Genomic DNA, 21,731 nt, shown 5'->3' with positions numbered 1-21,731 from the left:
TTGCTTTATCTTGAAATATAATAAACTTGGGATTCCCTAGTAGTCCATCTTTGGCTAGCCGACTGACAAAATCACTCACAGGCCACTGTGGTGGTCGGAATGGCCCATTTGGCCTCTCTTTGGGTGTCGCTAGGGTATGTATCCGTTCAGAAGCTGAGGCACTGAGAGCTCCTCCAGGTATAATGGACTCTACTTGACGACTGGGCTGGAACTCCTTGTGTGGTGGGCGGGGGTTTGCCAGGCTCTGTGTGCGTGGGCGGTCACCTGCAGAGAGAGCCCCTTTCTGGACCGTCCAAATTGGACTAGACCTTCCACAGCTGAACAGGTATTGCGGTCTGTAACAAACAAGGTTTAGTTTTATGAATACGTCTTTGGATTTCTATATGTATATATGCAATGTGTTCAGAAAGCTTGTTTTACATTTGTACTACATCAAAAAAATGTGATCTCTAGCTATTTATTACACATTGGACTACCGTAAACTCCGACCAGTTCATGGCCAGAACTCCAGAGAATACTCCTTTTGCAGGTCAATACTGGAATTTCCCTGTGTTCTTCAAAATCAGGGCACAAGTAAAACAGTGTTGAGATTTAAATTTTCTGTTCCGTGTATTCATTTGACTGAAGTACTAGATTCTTTCTCATACACAATACACCTGGGGAATCTCTATCCTGTGTTAGATATATTTCTATAGTCTCATCTGTACAACATCTTTTTGGATAAACTGACAGGAAATTGTTGGGCTTTGTCTTTCTGGCGTACAATATCCAAGGTAAATGTCAAGGGAGGTAATAAATAAAGACATTTTAAGAATCCAGAAATAAAAATACTTCATTTTTATGCAATTCTGATTTCTGACAGAACTGTGCGATACATTATAAGAAATAGAATCTTACTGCCTAGATACCTAATCAAAAACATTGATTTATGTTGGTGAAGGACTGATTGTTGAAGGATATATGCATAATAAAATCACATTCGATGTACATGTATAAGTCTATACATTTTGCTCATGACAATTGAGGCTCCCTGAACAACAATGTCACACCATATTTAGTTTTCAAAACAACACACAATGGATCATACATGTTCTTAAACCACTACAGTCACATTTCCAATTAGACATCTTGGTACACACAAAATCATAGCTTAATATCAGGGTGGTTTTTGTTAATCAAAAGATTGTAGCAGTTAATATTCATTTTCCTAATTAATCCATTATTTTCTGCCGTATAAGTATGGCTTATTTTGATATTGTGAATTTAAATGTTCTTAATACATATGAAACTTTGTTCAAACTTTTTACTGAAATCCTTTGTATAAATATATTAATAAGGGATGTCTAGCTTTGGATCCCATGCCAGCAATGTTCAAAACCTCATCAAATTTTATAATTAGTAAACAAACTGTAAGGTAAAATATTATAAAACATTGTTATTTGGAGGAGGGATGTAGAAAAAAAATGTTCTCATAAACAAACAACATTTCTGATTATGTTATATACATATAGTAATGGTTTTCCCCTCTTACTAAACTGACAATTGGGCCACATAATAAAAAGGTAGTTAAAACTGAGGATTTAAGAGATTTCTGTAATTCGATCAGAGTTACTAAATGCATATACATTGTACATATCATACACTTGTTTTTCAAGGAAATATATACGGTATATGTACTGTATTATGAATTTAAAGACGGTTAGTTTAGTAGGGTCTGTTACCTCAACACTGGAAAAGTGTCTATTTTTCTAAGGTTATTAAAACCATTCAAAGCCCTCAATAAATGAAAATAACTATAAAATATTAGTTGTGTTAGACATTAGTATAATGTACACCACCTTTTGGCATTAGGAAACATTCTTTTCATGTCCTGCTCGGTGTAAGGAATCCTGTTGTAATAAATTTATTATTTTATCAACAAAAAGCCTAGAATTAACTGTTATATGATACAATAGAGTTTACTTTCATAACTACGACCAGGCACCTGTTGATGAAAAATCTCTAAATAAACATGAATTGTAGATGTCAACTTACTTCAAACATAATTAATTATCACAAACATGCAGGGTTTTCTCTGACATAGGTTTTCAGTGTCTTAGATGCAGCAAAGCATAACGGACTCTCAAACTAAATTTCTTCGATGCATTTTAATTCCAAAATTGTCCATGTAATTAACAAAGAAATAACAGCTGATGTCAAATTACATGTACACTTGTATTTTATTGAGTTTACTTAAAACAACATTGTTATAATTGATCACACAAACTTGGATGCTGGAATTGCTTTACCATGATTTTGTCACTTTTAAAATGTCATGAGACCCCTGGATATCAAAATGGGTCTCCGATTTTCACATCTAAGAGTCCCTGGGACCCGGCATTACAAAATCACAGGGAAAACCCTGCATACTTATATAAAATCAGATAGGATCTATCCAGAAACTAACCAACAGGAACACTGGAGTCTATTTAGCTTTGATTCAAATACTTTTAGTGTTTGGTATGTTGTAGATTCTAAATATGTTTCCCTTCCATAACCGTGTATCAAATATTAAGCACACCTGGTCCGAGGGACCAGTGAGCTTATGACATGGCACAGCATCGGTCTGGCCCTATAATATTTATTGTCCTTCAACTTTTCCTTTGAATAGCGACTATGCTTTGAAATCTCGTCGTTATTGACCCTAGGACCCATCAAGCTGTGGAATCAGACTATAAATGACCCTTTGATAGCTGTGAAATCTGGCCGAACTCTATCATGCTATGAAATCTGGTTGTTCTTGACCCCACAGTGACCTGCATTATGCTGTGAAATATGACTTATTGATCCTGTGACCTACATCATCCATCTATGAAATTTGACCTACTTACCCTGTGACCTTTATTACCATGCTGTGAAATCTGAGTGTTATTGACCCTATGACCCATCATGCAGAAATATCTGAGTTTTAAACCTAATTGTGACCTATACTTTAATACATTACAGTGCTGTGAAATGTGACTATTATTGACCTTGTGACCCATCATGCTGTGAAATGTGACTATTATTGACCTTGTGACCCATCATGCTGTGAAATGTGACTATTATTGACCTTGTGACCCATCATGCTGTGAAATGTGACTATTATTGACCTTGTGACGCATCATGCTGTGAAATTAGACTGTTTTTGACCACGCAGAGACTTATGATATGAAATCTTACTGTCATTAATCCTCAACAGCGGTCTACGTACATTATCAGGCAGCATGAAATCTGACTGTTATTGACCCTTTGACCTATCATTTAAATCATTTTGTGAAGTCAATTGTGTGTTATTTACCACAGTGACCTATCATACTCTGTGAAAACATAGTGCTATGAACACTGTTAGCTTACATATGATCTGTGAAATCTTTGTGTTATTGACCCGGTGACCTCTTCACATTACATTATTGACCATATAATTTGTTTCCATCTGAATTCTTACCTGATTTCCTGGTTAGTGAACTCTTTACTTGGCTGTTTAGGTACCGACAAATCTGTTACCCGCGTGTTGGCTTCCTTCACATTAGACTTGTTCTCCCATATCATTGACGGCCGGCCACAGCTGTAGTAAAATAGTGGCCTGCAACAGAAACAAACGTATTGGATGTTTACATGTTTTGTACTGTTGCTTTATCAATAGTTTCTGGCATATGTTTTATCAGAAGGTCTGGACTGGAAGTGTAGTGGGTCTCCGTGTGGCTATCTATTTTAGTCTGTCAATTTCTTTTTCCTCAGAAGTGTCATTTTATCAATTCATTGTATATCAAATTCTGTCACCTTACTGAACATACTGTAAGTTCTTCTTGGATTGCAGAGATTGAGTCTCGTAATATAATAGAGAAATTTGTTTATACAGAGTTATGTCCCTTTGTACATTTGTACTCACCATATATTGACAATTGCCAAGGTTTGTGAGTCTTTAATTGAAGTGTCACAATGAAGAAATTTGTTTGTTTTTGAAGAATTTGTTCCTAAATGGTGGAATTTGATATGAAAAGTGTTACATGATTTTGTGTATTTGGACTCAAGAGATCCAAAGGCAGGTTAGCAGTACTTTAACTGAAGCATCAGCTAGTCTACTACATCATAATGAATTAGCCAATCAAAGCTGATACACAAATGTGATTCATGTGTAATTCACTGTGACTTTCAGATAAATGGATCCACACATTCATTAATATCATAATGACTACCTTAATACCTTTGGGCCAATTAAATCCTAATTTAAAATGGATCGTAATTTACAAGCTATGGTACATATTGAAAGCTTGTTTTTAATTCGTTTAGTTGTATGTCTCCTGTAGCCATGATTTAACTCACACTCAACAGGTTTTCTTAGTGTTGTTTTTGTCCTATACAATAAGACCATTTGACAGTGTCCTGGAATGAGGGGACAACTGACAGGTGTTTTATAGTATCATCACACTGAAATGCCACACCTGGACACACCCTGACAGTGGTCAAATTAAATAAAGACAACATGTGAACCAATGAATAAAGACAACATGTGAACCAGTGAATAAAGACAACATGTGAACCAGTAAATAAAGACAACATGTGAACCAGTGAATAAAGACAACATGTGAACCAGTAAATAAAGACAACATGTGAACCAGTGAATAAAGACAACATGTGAACCAGTAAATAAAGACAACATGTGAACCAGTAAATAAAGACAACATGTGAACCAGTGAATAAAGACAACATGTGAACCAATAAATAAAGACATGTGAACCAGTGAATAAAGACAACATGTGAACCAGTGAATAAAGACAACATGTGAACCAGTAAATAAAGACATGTGAACCAGTGAATAAAGACAACATGTGAACCAGTGAATAAAGACAACATGTGAACCAGTAAATAAAGACAACATGTGAACCAGTGAATAAAGACAACATGTGAACCAGTAAATAAAGACAACATGTGAACCAGTAAATAAAGACAACATGTGAACCAGTAAATAAAGACAACATGTGAACCAGTAAATAAAGACAACATGTGAACCAGTAAATAAAGACAACATGTGAACCAGTAAATAGAGACAACATGTGAACCAGTAAAAAAAGACAACATGTGAACCAGTAATTAAAGACAACATGTGAACCAGTCCTTACTGCATATTTAACTTTAAAGGTCAAACAGAAATTAGCAAATACCAATCTTGGAGACTTTAATTTGACTCAGCATGGGGACAGATTATTTACCTCCCTCAGAGGGATAAACTCTCAACTAAAGATTTAAGTGTGGCAGTGTCAAGGGAGACATAAGGAAGAAAAGGTTATAAGATCCCAAATTTAGTCACATCTTTTGAACCATGCAATAATGAAGCCCCCACCCTTTCCCCTAAAGGGATAGAATAAGAACAAACAGAATTGAGCTCTTCATTAACAAATGAATTAAAATTAGATTATCATATCTTACAGCCAAACATTTTAACAACGTATTTGTGACTTTCAAGACGATGACTTAACTCACAAGTACTGAATGCCAATAGCCAGACAGGGTTTTTTCAGTATAACTAAATATATATAGCTCCTTAATCCCGAGTATCATAGCACGCTCATTGTTGTACATACCTATAATTGTTATCATTTTCTTCTGGTAACCGTGGTGCAAGGAACTTCCATTTCTTATCACTGCCAATATACATACTCTGAATGCCTGTTTGAGCTCCGTTTTTGCGTATGTTGTCATATTTATCGTATTTATTATAAACACTGTAATCCTTTACCAACAGATCATCGTTTGCATCTAGGAAGGACTGACTTGTCATTACATGATTAGAGAGAGGGGGTATGTGAGGTGATTTGGGTGGTGTGGGAGTCCTCACAAAAGAATTGCTGGTTCTCTCCCCCTTTTCGTCAATAACTGTAATCTTCACATCTGTCTTCATCGTAATACTAAATCCCTGAAAATCTTCTTGAATTTAAATTCAGGTAATTAAACTGCACTTTAACACCTGTCAGTCCAAATTGTATTTTCCATTTCTGTACAAGTGACATAATGGTCCACATAGGTACACAATTCTTTACCTATCCAATTTGTATGGTTTAGCCAGCATAATTAAAATGAGCGTTTGTTATGTTGTCCTGCTTATGTCATGAAACCTTAAGTTTCAACACTTAGAAACCACTGATGCACCTTTTGGTAATGAAGATCAAGATAGTTAGTTCCTTTCAACCATGACTATAGAAATTATGATCAAGCTGTTCTGGTCAAACGTAACAGGAAGGCGAGGTCGCGTTGTGAAGGAAGTGGTACTACGTTACAGTATCACACCTTAACATATCTTACTGATGGGTCTTAAATTTTATCTTTTTTATCAGTTTTTCACTGAATCAGTGACATTTATTACTAAGTTACTGTATAAGATATTGAATAAATCAATTCATGATAATAAAAATTCAAAGATTTTGTTTGGAAAACTTACAAATAACTAATTTTGAATTTCAAGTTAATGACAAGTTAAGCTAACATACTGTGAACACCTCAGACTCGTTGATGTGGATTAACCAGATCCAGGGAGAAGAGGATTATCAGCATTACCACAGCAGGGTAATACAACTATAATCTGATTCTGACTTAATTGAAATTGAAATATGGTAATCGTTTTGGAGTATGTGAAATTGTTTCTGTACAATATACATGATTGAATATATTACTGTATTACAATAAATTGTATTATAAAGTGGGTGGCTATTGCCTTCAGCAGAAAATCTAGCATGATCTCATGTAATTTTATTATATACAGTATCTGCTATGGATATGTAAGTAGCTAATCTTTGCACATTGTTTATTAATCTCTGTGGACTTATCATGAACTTCATAAAAAATACTTTGAAAAAAAATTAGGTCTTCGTATAATATTAAATATTGAAGGTGGGGCGTGAAGAATTGTACCTGATGCTCCCATTGTACGGTCCATCATAAGAGGCAGCTAAGTTTGGTATCTTATCTAGACTATTCTTTCTCATCCCAATGTCTCCCTTGACACTGCCTCACTTTTAACCATATGTAGAGTATTTGCCCTTGTGAGGAAGACTTTTGGTTCTGTCCTCAGTGGCCTCAGACATACCAGTCTATACAAGTGTAGTTGCTATACTCCCGCTAAGCACTCAGCATTTCTGGGAATGTGACAACTGGTTTGCCTGTTTTCAGTATTATTTATGTGATCAGGTGAGGTGTCCTGCTGGGTGTCTTCAGTGAGGTAGCACTATAAATTTATATCAGTTCCTTGCTATCACAAGGAGACAAACACAGACATATCATAGTCTCCCAACTTACCACAAACCATGGTACATACAAGAGGTGAGGCTGTCTTTAAATGACCATATATGTAGCTCATTTGATAGTATGGACACCAATATAAACCATCAACCTTATTTCTTATTTATTGGTAGGAAGTTAAACTTAAAGAGGTCTTTAAACTACGAGACATTATGATTGCAAGGACAATATCTATAACCAAAGAAATTAATTAAAATATGAAATATTTAGTTTGAGGAAAGTATAGAGTGTTTGAGTAGAAGTCAGCATGTGATCTCGTAAAATGAGTCCTAAACATATCAAACAGTAAATTTGTAGAATATCAGTGCAATAGAACACTGGATATAGCCGCTTAGCAGTCAATTCACAGTGGCCATATCCGCTTGGATTGGACAAAATTGATCTGTTTCCTCAGCATGAAGGAAAAGGCTTATTAAAATAAAGACTGAAAATCTCTTATAGAACGATCAGAATTCTAACCGGCCTCATTGAACTTAATTCAACGATCAGAATTCTAACCGGCCTCATGGAACTTAATTCAACGATCAGAATTCTAACTAGCCTCATTGAACTAAATTCAATGATCAAAATTCTAACCAGCCTCATTGAACTAAATTCAATGATCAGACTTCTAACTCAGCCTCATTGAACTAAATTCAACGATCAAAATTCTAACTCAGCCTCATTGAACTAAATTCAACGATCAGAATTCTAACTCAGCCTCATTCAACTTAATTCAACGATCAGAATTCTAACTAGCCTCATTGCACTTAATTCAATGATCAGAATTCTAACTCAGCCTCATTCAACTTAATTTAACGATCAGAATTCTACCTAGCCTCATGGAACTTAATTCAACGATCAGAATTCTAACTAGCCTCATTGAACTTAATTCAACGATCAGAATTCTAACTCAGCCTCATTGAACTTAATTCAAAGATCAGAATTCTAACTAGCCTCATTGAACTTAATTTAACGATCAGAATTCTACCTAGCCTCATTGAACTTAATTCAACGATCAGAATTCTAACCGGCCTCATGGAACTTAATTCAATGATCAGAATTCTAACTAGCCTCATTGAACTTAATTCAAAGATCAGAATTCTAACTCAGCCTCATTGAACTTAATTCAAAGATCAGAATTCTAACTCAGCCTCATTGAACTTAATTCAAAGATCAGAATTCTAACTCAGCCTCATTGAACTTAATTCAAAGATCAGAATTCTAACCAGCCTCATGGAACTTAATTCAATGATCAGAATTCTAACTAGTCTCATTGAACTTAATTCAACGATCAGAATTCTAACCGGCCTCATGGAACTTAATTAAAAGATCAGAATTCTAACTAGCCTCATGGAACTTAATTCAATGATCAGAATTCTAACTAGTCTCATTGAACTAAATTCAATGATCAGAATTCTAACTAGCCTCATTGAACTAAATTCAATGATCAGAATTCTAACTAGCCTCATTGAACTAAATTCAATGATCAGAATTCTAACTAGCCTCATTGAACTAAATTCAATGATCAGAATTCTAACCGGCCTCATGGAACTTAATTCAATGATCAGAATTCTAACCAGCCTCATTGCACTTAATTCAACGATCAGAATTCTAACTCAGCCTCATTGCACTTAATTCAATGATCAGAATTCTAACCGGCCTCATGGAACTTAATTCAATGATCAGAATTCTAACCAGCCTCATTGCACTTAATTCAACGATCAGAATTCTAACCAGCCTCATTGCACTTAATTCAACGATCAGAATTCTAACTCAGCCTCATTGAACTAAATTCAATGATCAGAATTCTAACCGGCCTCATGGAACTTAATTCAATGATCAGAATTCTAACCAGCCTCATTGCACTTAATTCAACGATCAGAATTCTAACTAGCCTCATTGCACTTAATTCAATGATCAGAATTCTAACTAGCCTCATGGAACTTAATTCAATGATCAGAATTCTAACTAGCCTCATTGCACTTAATTCAACGATCAGAATTCTAACTAGCCTCATTGAACTTAATTCAAAGATCAGAATTCTAACTAGCCTCATGGAACTTAATTCAATGATCAGAATTCTAACTAGCCTCATTGCACTTAATTCAATGATCAGAATTCTAACCGGCCTCATGGAACTTAATTCAAAGATCAGAATTCTAACCGGCCTCATGGAACTTATTTCAAAGATCAGAATTCTAGCTAGCCTCATGGAACTTAATTCAACGATCAGAATTCTAACTAGCCTCGTGGAACTTAATTCAACGATCAGAATTCTAACTAGCCTCATGGAATGTAATTCAATGATCAGAATTCTCACTAGCCTCATGGAACTTAATTCAACGATCAGAATTCTAACTCAGCCTCATAGAACTTAATTCAATGATCAGAATTCTAACCGGCCTCATGGAACTTAATTAAAAGATCAGAATTCTAACTAGCCTCTTGGAACTTTGCACTGGTATTACCTGTTTGGATGCATTAGTGATAATACTGAAGTATTTTTTATTTACCTGCCCGCATGCATTCCTGTCTGGAAATTTTTCTTGGGGGTGGCGAGGTTGACAACCCGTTCTGTCGGTGTGGCATCCTTTGCTTCTTGAGTGATGGGCCACAGCATCTCCTGGGTCCCCCACATAACATTTGGTCTGAGGACAGAGTACGTAACTAATAATAATCTCAATTATTTCAATTTGTATTTCTGGGACCAGGTGTTATTCAACAGAAAATGATCTTAAATTAGGGTTCACAAAACTACTTTAAAGATGTTAAGAAATACAAGATGTAGTTGTGTGGACAATGTGATTAGAGTCTCTTTAATTTGTTCATTTTTGTACTTCAATAGTCGTATCGTACTCCTGGGTCAGAACGGGGTGGGGACAGAATGGATTATATTTCAATAAAGTCATATTGTACTCCTGGGTCAGAATGGGGTGGGGACAGAATGGATTGTACTTCAATAAAGTCATATCGTACTCCCGGGTCAGAATGGGGTGGGGACAGATTGGATTATACTTCAATAAAGTCATATCGTACTCCCGGGTCAGAATGGGGTGGGGACAGATTGGATTATACTTCAATAAAGTCATATCGTACTCCCGGGCAGAATGGGGGAGGGACAGAATGGATTATATTTCAATAAAGTCATATCGTACTCCCGGGTCCGAATGGGGTGGGGACAGAATGGATTGTACTTCAATAAAGTCATATCGTACTCCCGGGTCAGAATGGGGTGGGGACAGATTGGATTATACTTCAATAAAGTCATATCGTACTCCCGGGTCCGAATGGGGTGGGGACAGAATGGATTGTACTTCAATAAAGTCATATTGTACTCCTGGGTCAGAATGGGGTGGGGACAGATTGGATTGTACTTCAATAAAGTCATATTGTACTCCTGGGTCAGAATGGGGTGGGGTCAGAATGGATTATATTTCAGTAAAGTCACATATTGTACTCCTGGGTCAGACTTGGTTGTGACTGAATGGATTGTACTTTGTTAAAGTAAATTGGAACACTGGGTCAGACTGGGGTGGGGACAGATTGGTTTGTACTTCGTTCCTGGGTCAGACTTGGTTGGGGCCAGAATGGATTGTACTTCAGTTAAGTCACATTTCATTCCTGGGTCAGAATGGGGTGGGGACAGATTTGATTATACTTCAATAAAGTCACATTTCATTCCTGGGTCAGACTGGGGTGTGACAGATTGGATTGTATTTCAATAAAGTTACATTTCATTCCTGGGTCAGACTGGGGTGGGGACAGATTGGATTGTACTTCGTTCCTGGGTCAGACTGGGGTGGGGACAGATTGGATAAATTGTACTTCAATAAAGTCACATTTCATTCCTGGGTCAGACTGGGGTGGGGACAGATTGGATTGTACTTCATTCCTGGGTCAGACTGGGGTGGGACAGATTGGATTGTACTTCATTCCTGGGTCAGACTGGGGTGGGACAGATTGGATTATACTTCAATAAAGTCACATTTCATTCCTGGGTCAGAATGGGGTGGGGGCAGAATGTTAAGTTGTTCCTGATATGTTAGGATATTATAATTAAACTAACAACTCAGTGATAACAACAGAAGGGTACGGTGAGTCAACTACTAAAGTGTAGGCAGTTATCTGGTCTCTATGGACAGCGATGGAGATCAGCCATATTGGAAAGTGTCCAACTGGCAGATCAATGCTAACATTGTATGCTTCATAAAGTCGCTATCAAAACTGGCCTTCAACATGTCACCTACTCATGCATATGATTCCCTGACAATTAAATCTCCTGATTATCAAACAATCAGATGTATTACCACTGTCATTTTATCAGCCATATCCTTGGTGGCTGTTCTTCACTTAGTTAATGGAATCTTGGACGTAGGCACCTTGAGGCACATCGTGTAAATTGTAGTCCATCATAACTTATTATAAGTATTATTATGTGGGCATGGAAACTCCACTTAATTTGGGTCAGAATCCTGGTCTGTATGTATGTTCCCCACATTTTAAACCAATCTCGGAAGGGTGTACATATCCAAATACAGTTGAGCTGCCTCAGTATTTCGGGGCCTATTTTAATGTCATAAGCTTGATTCTGAAGTATTTCAGGGCCTATTTTAATGTCATAAGCTTGATTCTGAAGTATTTCAGGGCCTATTTTAATGTCATAAGCTTTTGATTCTGAAGTATTTCAGGGCCTATTTTAATGTCATAAGCTTTTGATTCTGAAGTATTTCGGGGTCTATTTTAATGTCATAAGCTTGATTCTGAAGTATTTCAGGGCCTATTTTAATGTCAAAAGCTTTTAATTCTGAAGTATTTCAGGGCCTATTTTAATGTCATAAGCTTGATTCTGAAGTATTTCAGGGCCTATTTTAATGTCATAAACTTGATTCTGAAGTATTTCAGGGCCTATTTTAATGCCATAAGCTTTTGATTCTGAAGTATTTCAGGGCCTATTTTAATGCCATAAGCTTTTGATTCTGAAGTATTTCAGGGCCTATTTTAATGTCATAAGCTTGATTCTGAAGTATTTCAGGGCCTATTTTAATGTCATAAGCTTTTGATTCTGAAGTATTTCGGGGTCTATTTTAATGTCATAAGCTTGATTCTGAAGTATTTCAGGGCCTATTTTAATGTCATAAGCTTTTAATTCTGAAGTATTTCAGGGCCTATTTTAATGTCATAAGCTTGATTCTGAAGTATTTCAGGGCCTATTTTAATGTCATAAACTTGATTCTGAAGTATTTCAGGGCCTATTTTAATGCCATAAGCTTTTGATTCTGAAGTATTTCAGGGCCTATTTTAATGTCATAAGCTTGATTCTGAAGTATTTCAGGGCCTCTTTTAATGTCATAAGCTTGATTCTGAAGTATTTCAGGGCCTATTTTAATGTCATAAGCTTTTAATTCTGAAGTATTTCAGGGCCTATTTTAATGTCATAAGCTTGATTCTGAAGTATTTCAGGGCCTATTTTAATGTCATAAGCTTGATTCTGAAGTATTTCAGGGCCTATTTTAATGTCATAAGCTTGATTCTGAAGTATTTCAGGGCCTCTTTTAATGTCATAAGCTTGATTCTGAAGTATTTCAGGGCCTATTTTAATGTCATAAGCTTTTGATTCTGAAGTATTTCAGGACCTATTTTAATGTCATAAGCTTGATTCTGAAATATTTTAGGGCCTATTTTAACGTCATAAGCTTGATTCTGAAGTATTTCAGGGCCTATTTTAATGTCATAAACTTGATTCTGAAGTATTTCAGGGCCTATTTTAATGCCATAAGCTTTTGATTCTGAAGTATTTCAGGGCCTATTTTAATGTCATAAGCTTGATTCTGAAGTATTTCAGGGCCTATTTTAATGTCATAAGCTTGCTTCTGAAGTATTTCAGGGCCTATTTTAATGTCATAAGCTTGCTTCTGAAGTATTTCAGGGCCTATTTTAATGTCATAAGCTTGATTCTGAAGTGAATATCAAGGTCTGATGTCCTTCTCTACACAAATAACTAACTTAAATGTCTATTGAATCTAAAATAGTTTTAATGATAGGGACAGGCATACAGCATAATACAATTTATTATGTATATTTGTTATGCAGATGGGGAAGGAGTTTATCATAATTTTAAGTTTGGACATAATACTGCTTTTGAAATGGGGCTTGTCTCCTATATATTTCATCAATAATGATTTTTGTAAAACAGAATATTGATACAGATCCTATTTTGAAATGTGGCTTGTCTCCTATATATTTCATCAATAATGATTTTTGTAAAACAGAATATTGATACAGATCCTACCCCACGTTTGTCCACCATTCTACTTTTGGCTCTTTTGGTCTGGATAGTTGTTGTAACCTCTCTCTGAAAAAAAAATAAATTTAAAGAGTGATCAACATTTGTAGTATTAATACACATAATATATCAAAAATGAAAAAATAATAAAAAGGAATATTTGCACAAATCTGTGATCTAATTATGCACACTATTTTTTCTCCTGTTACAATTTCCTCCAACACTTTTTAAATGTAGAGGGACATTGTAACTAATATACATTCCTAATATCATAACAAGAGGTGTCTGAAAACAACCTTGCAACATAGGTCGCCAAGTGGGTTGAAATTCTGAATTCGTTTTTTTTAAAGTAGGTCAAAAGTCAAGGTCAAGGTCAGCAGGTCCACAAACATACTGTAAATCACTTATATTTCGAGAGTACTTAATTTCAGGAACTCACGTCATTCGACTTATTTGCGAATTCATAATTTCACGAATTCTGATCTCAAAATAACTTTAAATTCGCGAATGACGTTAACAGGTCAGCTATATTTCCATGTGGAGAGTGAAGCGAGTTGTTTTCAAAGTAAATAAAGCTTTCACGCCCGTTCATATGTAGTGTATATGTCAAACATTTATATACATATTAAAACACTGGGGCCTAACACTGTTGCAAAGTTTCACTGGTCTCTAGTCAGGTTCTACTGTACAGACAAAACAGATGGTCTCTCAAATCAGGTCCTATTTTATTTATATCTCTTGGGAAAGATTTTAAATGGTCTACAGTACTGACAGAGGGATGGTCTCCCTAGACAGTTTATACAGTACTGACAGAGGGATGGTCTCTCTAGACAGTTTATAAGTACTGACAGAGGGATGGTCTCTCTAGACAGTTTATAAGTACTGACAGAGGGATGGTCTCTCTAGACAGTTTATACAGTACTGACAGGAGTGGTCTCTCTAGACAGTTTATACAGTACTGACAGAGGGATGGTCTCTCTAGACAGTTTATACAGTACTGACAGAGGGATGGTCTCTCTAGACAGTTTATACAGTACTGACAGGAGTGGTCTCTCTAGACAGTTTATACAGTACTGACAGAGGGATGGTCTCTCTAGACAGTTTATACAGTACTGACAGGAGTGGTCTCTCTAGACAGTTTATACAGTACTGACAGGAGTGGTCTCTCTAGACAGTTTATACAGTACTGACAGAGGGATGGTCTCTCTAGACAGTTTATACAGTACTGACAGGAGTGGTATCTCTAGACAGTTTATACAGTACTGACAGGAGTGGTCTCTCTAGACAGTTTATACAGTACTGACAGGAGGATGGTCTCCCTAGACAGTTTATACAGTACTGACAGGGATGGTCTCTCTAGACAGTTTATACAGTACTGACAGGAGTGGTCTCTCTAGACAGTTTATACAGTACTGACAGGAGTGGTCTCTCTAGACAGTTTATACAGTACTGACGAGGAGTGGTCTCTCTAGACAGTTTATACAGTACTGTACAGAGGAGTGGTCTCTCTAGACAGTTTATACAGTACTGACAGGAGTGGTCTCTCTAGACAGTTTATATAGTACTGACAGGAGTGGTCTCTCTAGACAGTTTATACAGTACTGACAGGAGTGGTCTCTCTAGACAGTTTATACAGTACTGACAGGAGTGGTCTCTCTAGACAGTTTATACAGTACTGACAGGAGTGGTCTCTCTAGACAGTTTACAGTACTGACAGGAGTGGTCTCTCTAGACAGTTTATACAGTACTGAAAAGAATGGTCTATAGACAGTTTATACAGTACTGACAGGAGTGGTCTCTCTAGACAGTTTATACAGTACTGACAAGAATGGTCTATAGACAGTTTTATACAGTACTGATAGGAGTGGTCTCTCTAGACAGTTTATGCAGTACTGACAGGAGTGGTCTCTCTAGACAGTGTATACAGTACTGACAAAGGGGTGGTCTCTAGACAGTTTATACAGTACTGACAGGAGTGGTCTCTCTAGACAGTTTATACAGTACTGAAAAGAATGGTCTATAGACAGTTTATACAGTACTGACAGGAGTGGTATCTCTAGACAGTTTATACAGTACTGACAAAGGGGGTGGTCTCTCTAGACAGTTTATACAGTACTGACAGGAGTGGTCTCTCTAGACAGTTTATACAGTACTGACAGGAGTGGTCTCTCTAGACAGTTTATACAGTACTGACAGGGATGGTCTCTAGACAGTTTATACAGTACTGACTGGAGTGGTCTCTCTAGACAGTTTATACAGTACTGACAGGAGTGGTCTCTCTAGACAGTTTATACAGTACTGACAGGAGTGGTCTCTCTAGACAGTTTATATAGTACTGATAGAGGGATGGTCTCCCTAGACAGTTTATACAGTACTGACAGGAGTGGTCTCTCTAGACAGTTTATACAGTACTGACAGAGGGATGGTCTCTCTAGACAGTTTATAAAGTGCTGACAGCAAGGTTGAGGTTTGAAACAAAAAGAACATTTTGTGTTAAATTGAAAAAGACTGATTTTCTCTATTTCATTATCAAAGTATTATTATCATTTTTTTGTTTTGAGATTTTATATCATTGGAGACTGTGAAAAGAGAATCGGCTGAAAAGAACTGTGTTTAAAGTACTATACATATATATATGACCTGAACAGTGAATAGTTGTTTCAAACTAATATATATAAAGCACAGAGAATTAGTAGGTTTTTTCAGGAATGGGAAAGTTTCAGTTCAGAAAGCTGTACTGATGTTTGAAACTCTATTCACAATTAATTAAGTCTTACTATGCATGTTCATTAAATAAAAGTATAGTTTATGGTATCTTTTAGATTGAACTTTATACAAGATTTATAGCTGTTGTGCACATGTATCTTTGTTGTCAGCTTGGATATTGATCAAAGGCAGGGGTCATAACACTGGTGACACCACGACCTTACATTCGTGTCAGACATGATACTCTATCACTAACACCATTATAGTTTGTTAAGGAGGTAAAGCGCTCACCTGAGATCAAAATCAGACCGTTCATCCTCATAAAATCCATGAAAGTCTTGCATGGGTTTTACATCCGGCATTTTGGCATGATCAGATGTGCCATATAATACATGCAGCAAGCTCGAGTGTTAATATGTAAACATTAGACACTGGCAGTGGTTACTATTATAGGGTTTCCCTGTCTGGCATAGCTCCCATTGACCCATACCAACCCTCATTGCCAGTAACCAATTAAAATCTAAAATCATTAGATAATAAAATTTTAGTTTTTTTCATATTGGAAACTAATCAAGGAATCTTATTTTTCTTTTAAAAAGAAAAAAAAAGGTTTCAAATTTCTATTATATTTAATTCCCTTACATTACCCCTTAAAAGGACCTTGTTAGATTTATCATTAATTTATTATAATGAATCCACCCCAAGACATTTTCTCTATAGGTATATATTATTCCGAGGGTGAAGTTTGCACTGTTATAATAGTGTTTCATAATACAACAGTTTTTCTGTGGCGTACAGGCTAGTGGATCAAATCACATGCTTCAATGACAATTAATAGGAGTTGTTAATGACTAGAAGTCTATTGGCAGACATGGTATGAATGAACTGCCAACGGGCTAGAGCCATTGACATAAACTGGTCGTGCTCGGCTAGGTGCAGGTGACAAACACCATAGGAGGTACAATCATATTGTCCTACGGATAAAATAAACTACCTTATGATTTTGCAAATTAAATTGGATATAATAATTAGATATAATACTCCTGATAATGCGTGTATATATATACATTGCAGTCTTAATCTGACTATATTTAATACAAGATTTATATATCAGATCAAATTTGGCAGCCTGTATCTTTAAGGTAGAGTGTTCCAACACGTGATGCCATACAGCAGTGTAAAAAGTTTGAATTTGTTCAACTTTTTTTCTTTTCTCAGGTTGCTTCCATGTTTACTAGCAAAGACAGATATTGACTCTGTAGGTTTCCTTTTCACAATAGCAACATGCTTCATTACTCAGATTGGATTCCAGGATGTTGTAATATAAAGCAAGGAGTTTATTATACTACCCATTATACTATAGCTGTTGTCATATTTTTACTTATTGTGTGATAATCTCTTGCAACATTCCTAGGAATAATATTCAGTCCTTTACCTATAGTTTCTTCATTAATTGAAAAATATCAAATCAACCATATATCTCACGAGGGGCCTGTATATTCAGTTAAAAGGTGGTGGGGCACTCTACCTTAATCAAAGGCTATAATTTTGAATAATAAAGACAATTCATGTAGATTTGAAAAATCTTAGAAATATAAAAAAAAAAGGATGTTGAAGTTTGTTCCAAATCTAAATTTGACTTAATTTAGGATTAAATATTTGTCAGTCAGTATTTAAATGTTTCACCGCAATGCAAATTGAATATTGAGTTTTTATCTGGCATTTTATCAGGGTAGAAGCATAGGATCTAAAGATATTTGATCTATTGATAGGCGTAGGTTTTTTACGGGTCATTTTAAATGTACACATATCGGGGCTGATCTCCATTCTATAATCCCAATCTACAAGGCATCAACCCCTCTTGATTTAGCAAACTGATTCTGTCATCGGCTCAAAAATCGGTGAATTATTAATCAATGTTGACTGCTTGTTTAAAATCTATCAAGAAAAAAAAATTGTCATTATCTATTTTTTCCATTAATAGAAACAACAAAAATTGAAGGGACATATTACAATAGTTAATAATTGGTCAGTGTACAAATGATCAAATTATGTCAGAATGGGTCGTGATATTCAACACCTACAATCAATCCTATCTGAAAACTGTTGTCTGTACAGTAGAACCTTATTAGTCAGGATACTATGGTTTGTGTATACAGTAGAACCTGTGTACAGTAGAACCTTGTTAGTCTGGACACTTTGGTTTGTGTGTGCAGTAGAACCTTGTTAGTCTGCAGGACACTTTGGTTTGTGTGTGCAGTAGAACCTGTGTACAGGAGAACCTTGTTAGTCTGGACCCTTTGGTTTGTGTGTGCAGTAGAACCTTGTTAGTCTGGACACTTTGGTTTGTGTGTGCAGTAGAACCTGTGTACAGTAGAACCTTGTTAGTCTGGACACTTTGGTTTGTGTGTGCAGTAGAACCTTGTTAGTCTGGACACTTTGGTTTGTGTGTACAGTAGAACCTTGATCGTCTAGAAATTTTAGTTTGTGTGTACAGTAGAACATTGTTAGCTGGACAATTGGGTTTGTATGTACAGTAGAACCTGTGTACACTAGAACCCTGTTAATCTGGACACTTTGGTTTGTATGTGCAGTAGAACCTTGTTAGTATGGACACTTTGGTTTGTGTGTGCAGTAGAACCTGTGTACAGTAGAACCTTGTTAGTCTGGACACTTTGGTTTGTGTGTGCAGTAGAACCTTGTTAGTCTGGACACTTTGGTTTGTGTGTACAGTAGAACCTTGGTCATCTAGAAATTTTAGTTTGTGTGTACAGTAGAACATTGTTAGCTGGACAATTGGGTTTGTATGTACAGTAGAACCTGTGTACAGTAGAACCCTTTTAATCTGGACACTTTGGTTTGTGTGTGCAGTAGAACCTTGTTAGTCTGGACACTTTGGTTTGTGTGTGCAGTGGAAACTGTGTACAGTAGAACCTTGTTAGTCTGGACACTTTGGTTTATGTGTACAGTAGAACCCTTTTAATCTGGACACTTTGGTTTGTGTGTGCAGTAGAACCTTGTTAGTATGGACACTTTGGTTTGTGTGTGCAGTAGAACCTTGTTAGTCTGGACACTTTGGTTTGTGTATGCAGTAGAACCTTGTTAGTCTGGACACTTTGGTTTGTGTGTACAGTAGAACCTGTGTACAGTAGAACCTTGTTAGTCTGGACACTGGTTTGTGTGTGCAGTAGAACCTGTGTACAGTAGAACCTTGTTAGTCTGGACACTGTGGTTTGTGTGTACAGTAGAACCTTGTTAGTCTGGACACTTTGCTTTGTGTGTGCAGTAGAACCTGTGTACAGTAGAACCTTGTTAGTCTGGACACTGTGGTTTGTGTGTGCAGTAGAACCTGTGTACAGTAGAACCTTGTTAGTCTGGACACTTTGGTTTGTGTGTGCAGTAGAACCTGTGTACAGTAGAACCTTGTTAGTCTGGACACTTTGGTTTGTGTGTGCAGTAGAACCTGTGTATAGTAGAACCTTGTTAGTCTGGACACTTTGGTTTGTGTGTGCAGTAGAACCCTGTTAGTCTGGACACTGTGGTTTGTGTGTGCAGTAGAACCTGTGTGCAGTAGAACCTTGTTAGTCTGGACACTTTGGTTTGTGTGTGCAGTAGAACCCTGTCATTCTGGACACTGTGGTTTGTGTTTGCAGTAGAACCTGTGTGCAGTAGAACCTTGTTAGTCTAGACACTTTGGTTTGTGTGTGCAGTAGAACCTTGTTAGTCTGGACACTGTGGTTTGTGTGTGCAGTAGAACCTGTGTACAGTAGAACCTTGTTAGTCTGGACACTTTGGTTTGTGTGTGCGGTAGAACCTGTGTACAGTAGAACCTTGTTAGTCTGGACACTTTGCTTTGTGTGTATAGTAGAACCTGTGTACTGTAGAACCTTGTTAGTCTGGAGACTTTTGTGATGTAATTGATGGTACTTTGGTGTTGGTTAAGATGTAGAAAAAAAAAACAAGAAGCCAATGGGCCTGAACAGTCACCTGAGTTTTTATGTATTTTAGCAAATTTGACCCCTGTGACCTTGAATGAAGGTAAAGTCCATTCATTTGAACAATCTTGATAGCCAATTATCCAAGAATGTTACAAACCCAATATCAGGTCTCTGGGCCTCTTGGTTATCAAGAAGTTGTTTAAAGATTTCAGCATATTTGATCTCTGTGACCTTAAATGAAGGTCAAGGTCATCTGTCCAATCAAAGTTGGTTACCCTTCATCCCAGCATGCTACACAAACCAAATATCAGGTCCCTGGGTGCTTGGTTATGAGGAAGAAGTTGTTTAAAAGATTTTAGCATATTTCACCCTTGTGACCTTGAATGAAGGTCAATGTCAATCATTAACCTTTATTCTATAGCCCTTTACCCCAGAATGCTACAAACCAAATATCAGGTCTCTTGGCCTCTTGGTTATCTAGAAGAAGTTGTTTAAAGATTTTAGCATATTTAACTCCTTCATTTTAACAAACTTTGTAGCACTTAATCTCCGCATGCTACAGACCCAATATCAGGTCACTGGGCCTCTTGCTTATCAAGAAGATTTGAGCACATTTGAAAAGGTGATCGTAATAGGTCAACCGAGACTTCGTCTGAGGTGAACTAAAAAAAATAAACATTGATGTTGAATTACCAGCTAATGACTAGAAAATTTTGCACTAGACTGAAGCAACAAAAGAAATGTCTTAATCTCACCTGCCACACTGCCTGATCTGTTCAAACTCCACTGAAAAAAACAACAGAAAACAGGAAATTAGATAATGTACAGTGTCTGTCAAAAACTCTCCTAATAATAAATCGTAACTCAAAACACTCCTAATAATTAATCGTAACTCAAAACACTCCTAATAATAAATCGTAACTCAAAACACTCCTAATAATAAATCATAACTCAAAACACTCCTAATAATAAATCGTAACTCAAAACACTCCTAATAATAAATCGTAACTCATGGCCCTAGCTCAAAATAATAACTCATGCAAAAACAATAGGCCCTCATAATGATAACTTGTGAATGTACCGGCTCTCCCCCAAATTCTTGAAGTAAGGTAAAACATGTACAGTTGCTGGATTAGCTCGGGTAGTTCTGTAAAATTAATTTGATTCATAAACTTCATTATGTTAAATTTTCAGATGATATAGCTAATGTATGCTGCAAGCAAATGTAAGCTGATCGAAATATGTTGAAATATTATAAGGCCTTAAACATGATTCACGTTTCCGCTACCTGCTGATGCAAATAATTAAATGTTTGTTTTTGAAAAACTGAAACTGAAATCCAGAAATTATGGGAGTCCTATTAAGATACATGGGTTAGCTGACTGAAAATCATTTCTGAATCAGCAGAGATATTACTCACAAACATCAGGTAGGTACTACTACACTACATAGTTATAAGTGGTAGAAGTTACAGTGGTAAGTCCTAATGAAGACACTCACCAATCATG

General features: G+C 36.5%; 2 protein-coding genes across 8 annotated transcripts in view; one reads left to right on the top strand and one right to left on the bottom strand.

The window, feature by feature from the left end:
• LOC117338749 overlaps positions 1 to 21,731 on the top strand; it is a 55,811-nt gene that overhangs the window by 12,590 nt on the left and 21,490 nt on the right. The window lies entirely within an intron of this gene.
• The window catches only part of LOC117338750 (testicular haploid expressed gene protein-like), a 40,389-nt gene that overhangs the window by 1,775 nt on the left and 16,883 nt on the right, over positions 1 to 21,731 (bottom strand). For 2 of the 7 annotated variants that reach the window (XM_033900065.1, XM_033900062.1), the window contains 6 exons: positions 20,979 to 21,009; positions 13,586 to 13,648; positions 9,810 to 9,944; positions 3,467 to 3,604; positions 1,839 to 1,889; positions 80 to 335 (listed from right to left, as the gene is read on the bottom strand). In XM_033900065.1, coding sequence (XP_033755956.1) covers positions 80 to 335; positions 1,839 to 1,889; positions 3,467 to 3,604; positions 9,810 to 9,944; positions 13,586 to 13,648; positions 20,979 to 21,009 — 674 coding nt within the window. Of the gene's footprint in view, positions 1 to 79; positions 336 to 1,838; positions 1,890 to 3,466; positions 3,605 to 5,603; positions 6,215 to 9,809; positions 9,945 to 13,585; positions 13,649 to 16,576; positions 16,687 to 20,978; positions 21,010 to 21,731 lie in introns of those variants that run through there. The other 5 variants (XM_033900067.1, XM_033900066.1, XM_033900063.1 and 2 more) reach the window with 4 other exon arrangements.

The sequence above is a fragment of the Pecten maximus genome, chromosome 12 (genome assembly GCF_902652985.1).
Source record: "Pecten maximus chromosome 12, xPecMax1.1, whole genome shotgun sequence".
Taxonomy (NCBI): domain Eukaryota; kingdom Metazoa; phylum Mollusca; class Bivalvia; order Pectinida; family Pectinidae; genus Pecten; species Pecten maximus.
Note: the sequence above shows the minus strand (reverse complement) of the source record. Positions and strands in the feature narration are given on the sequence as shown.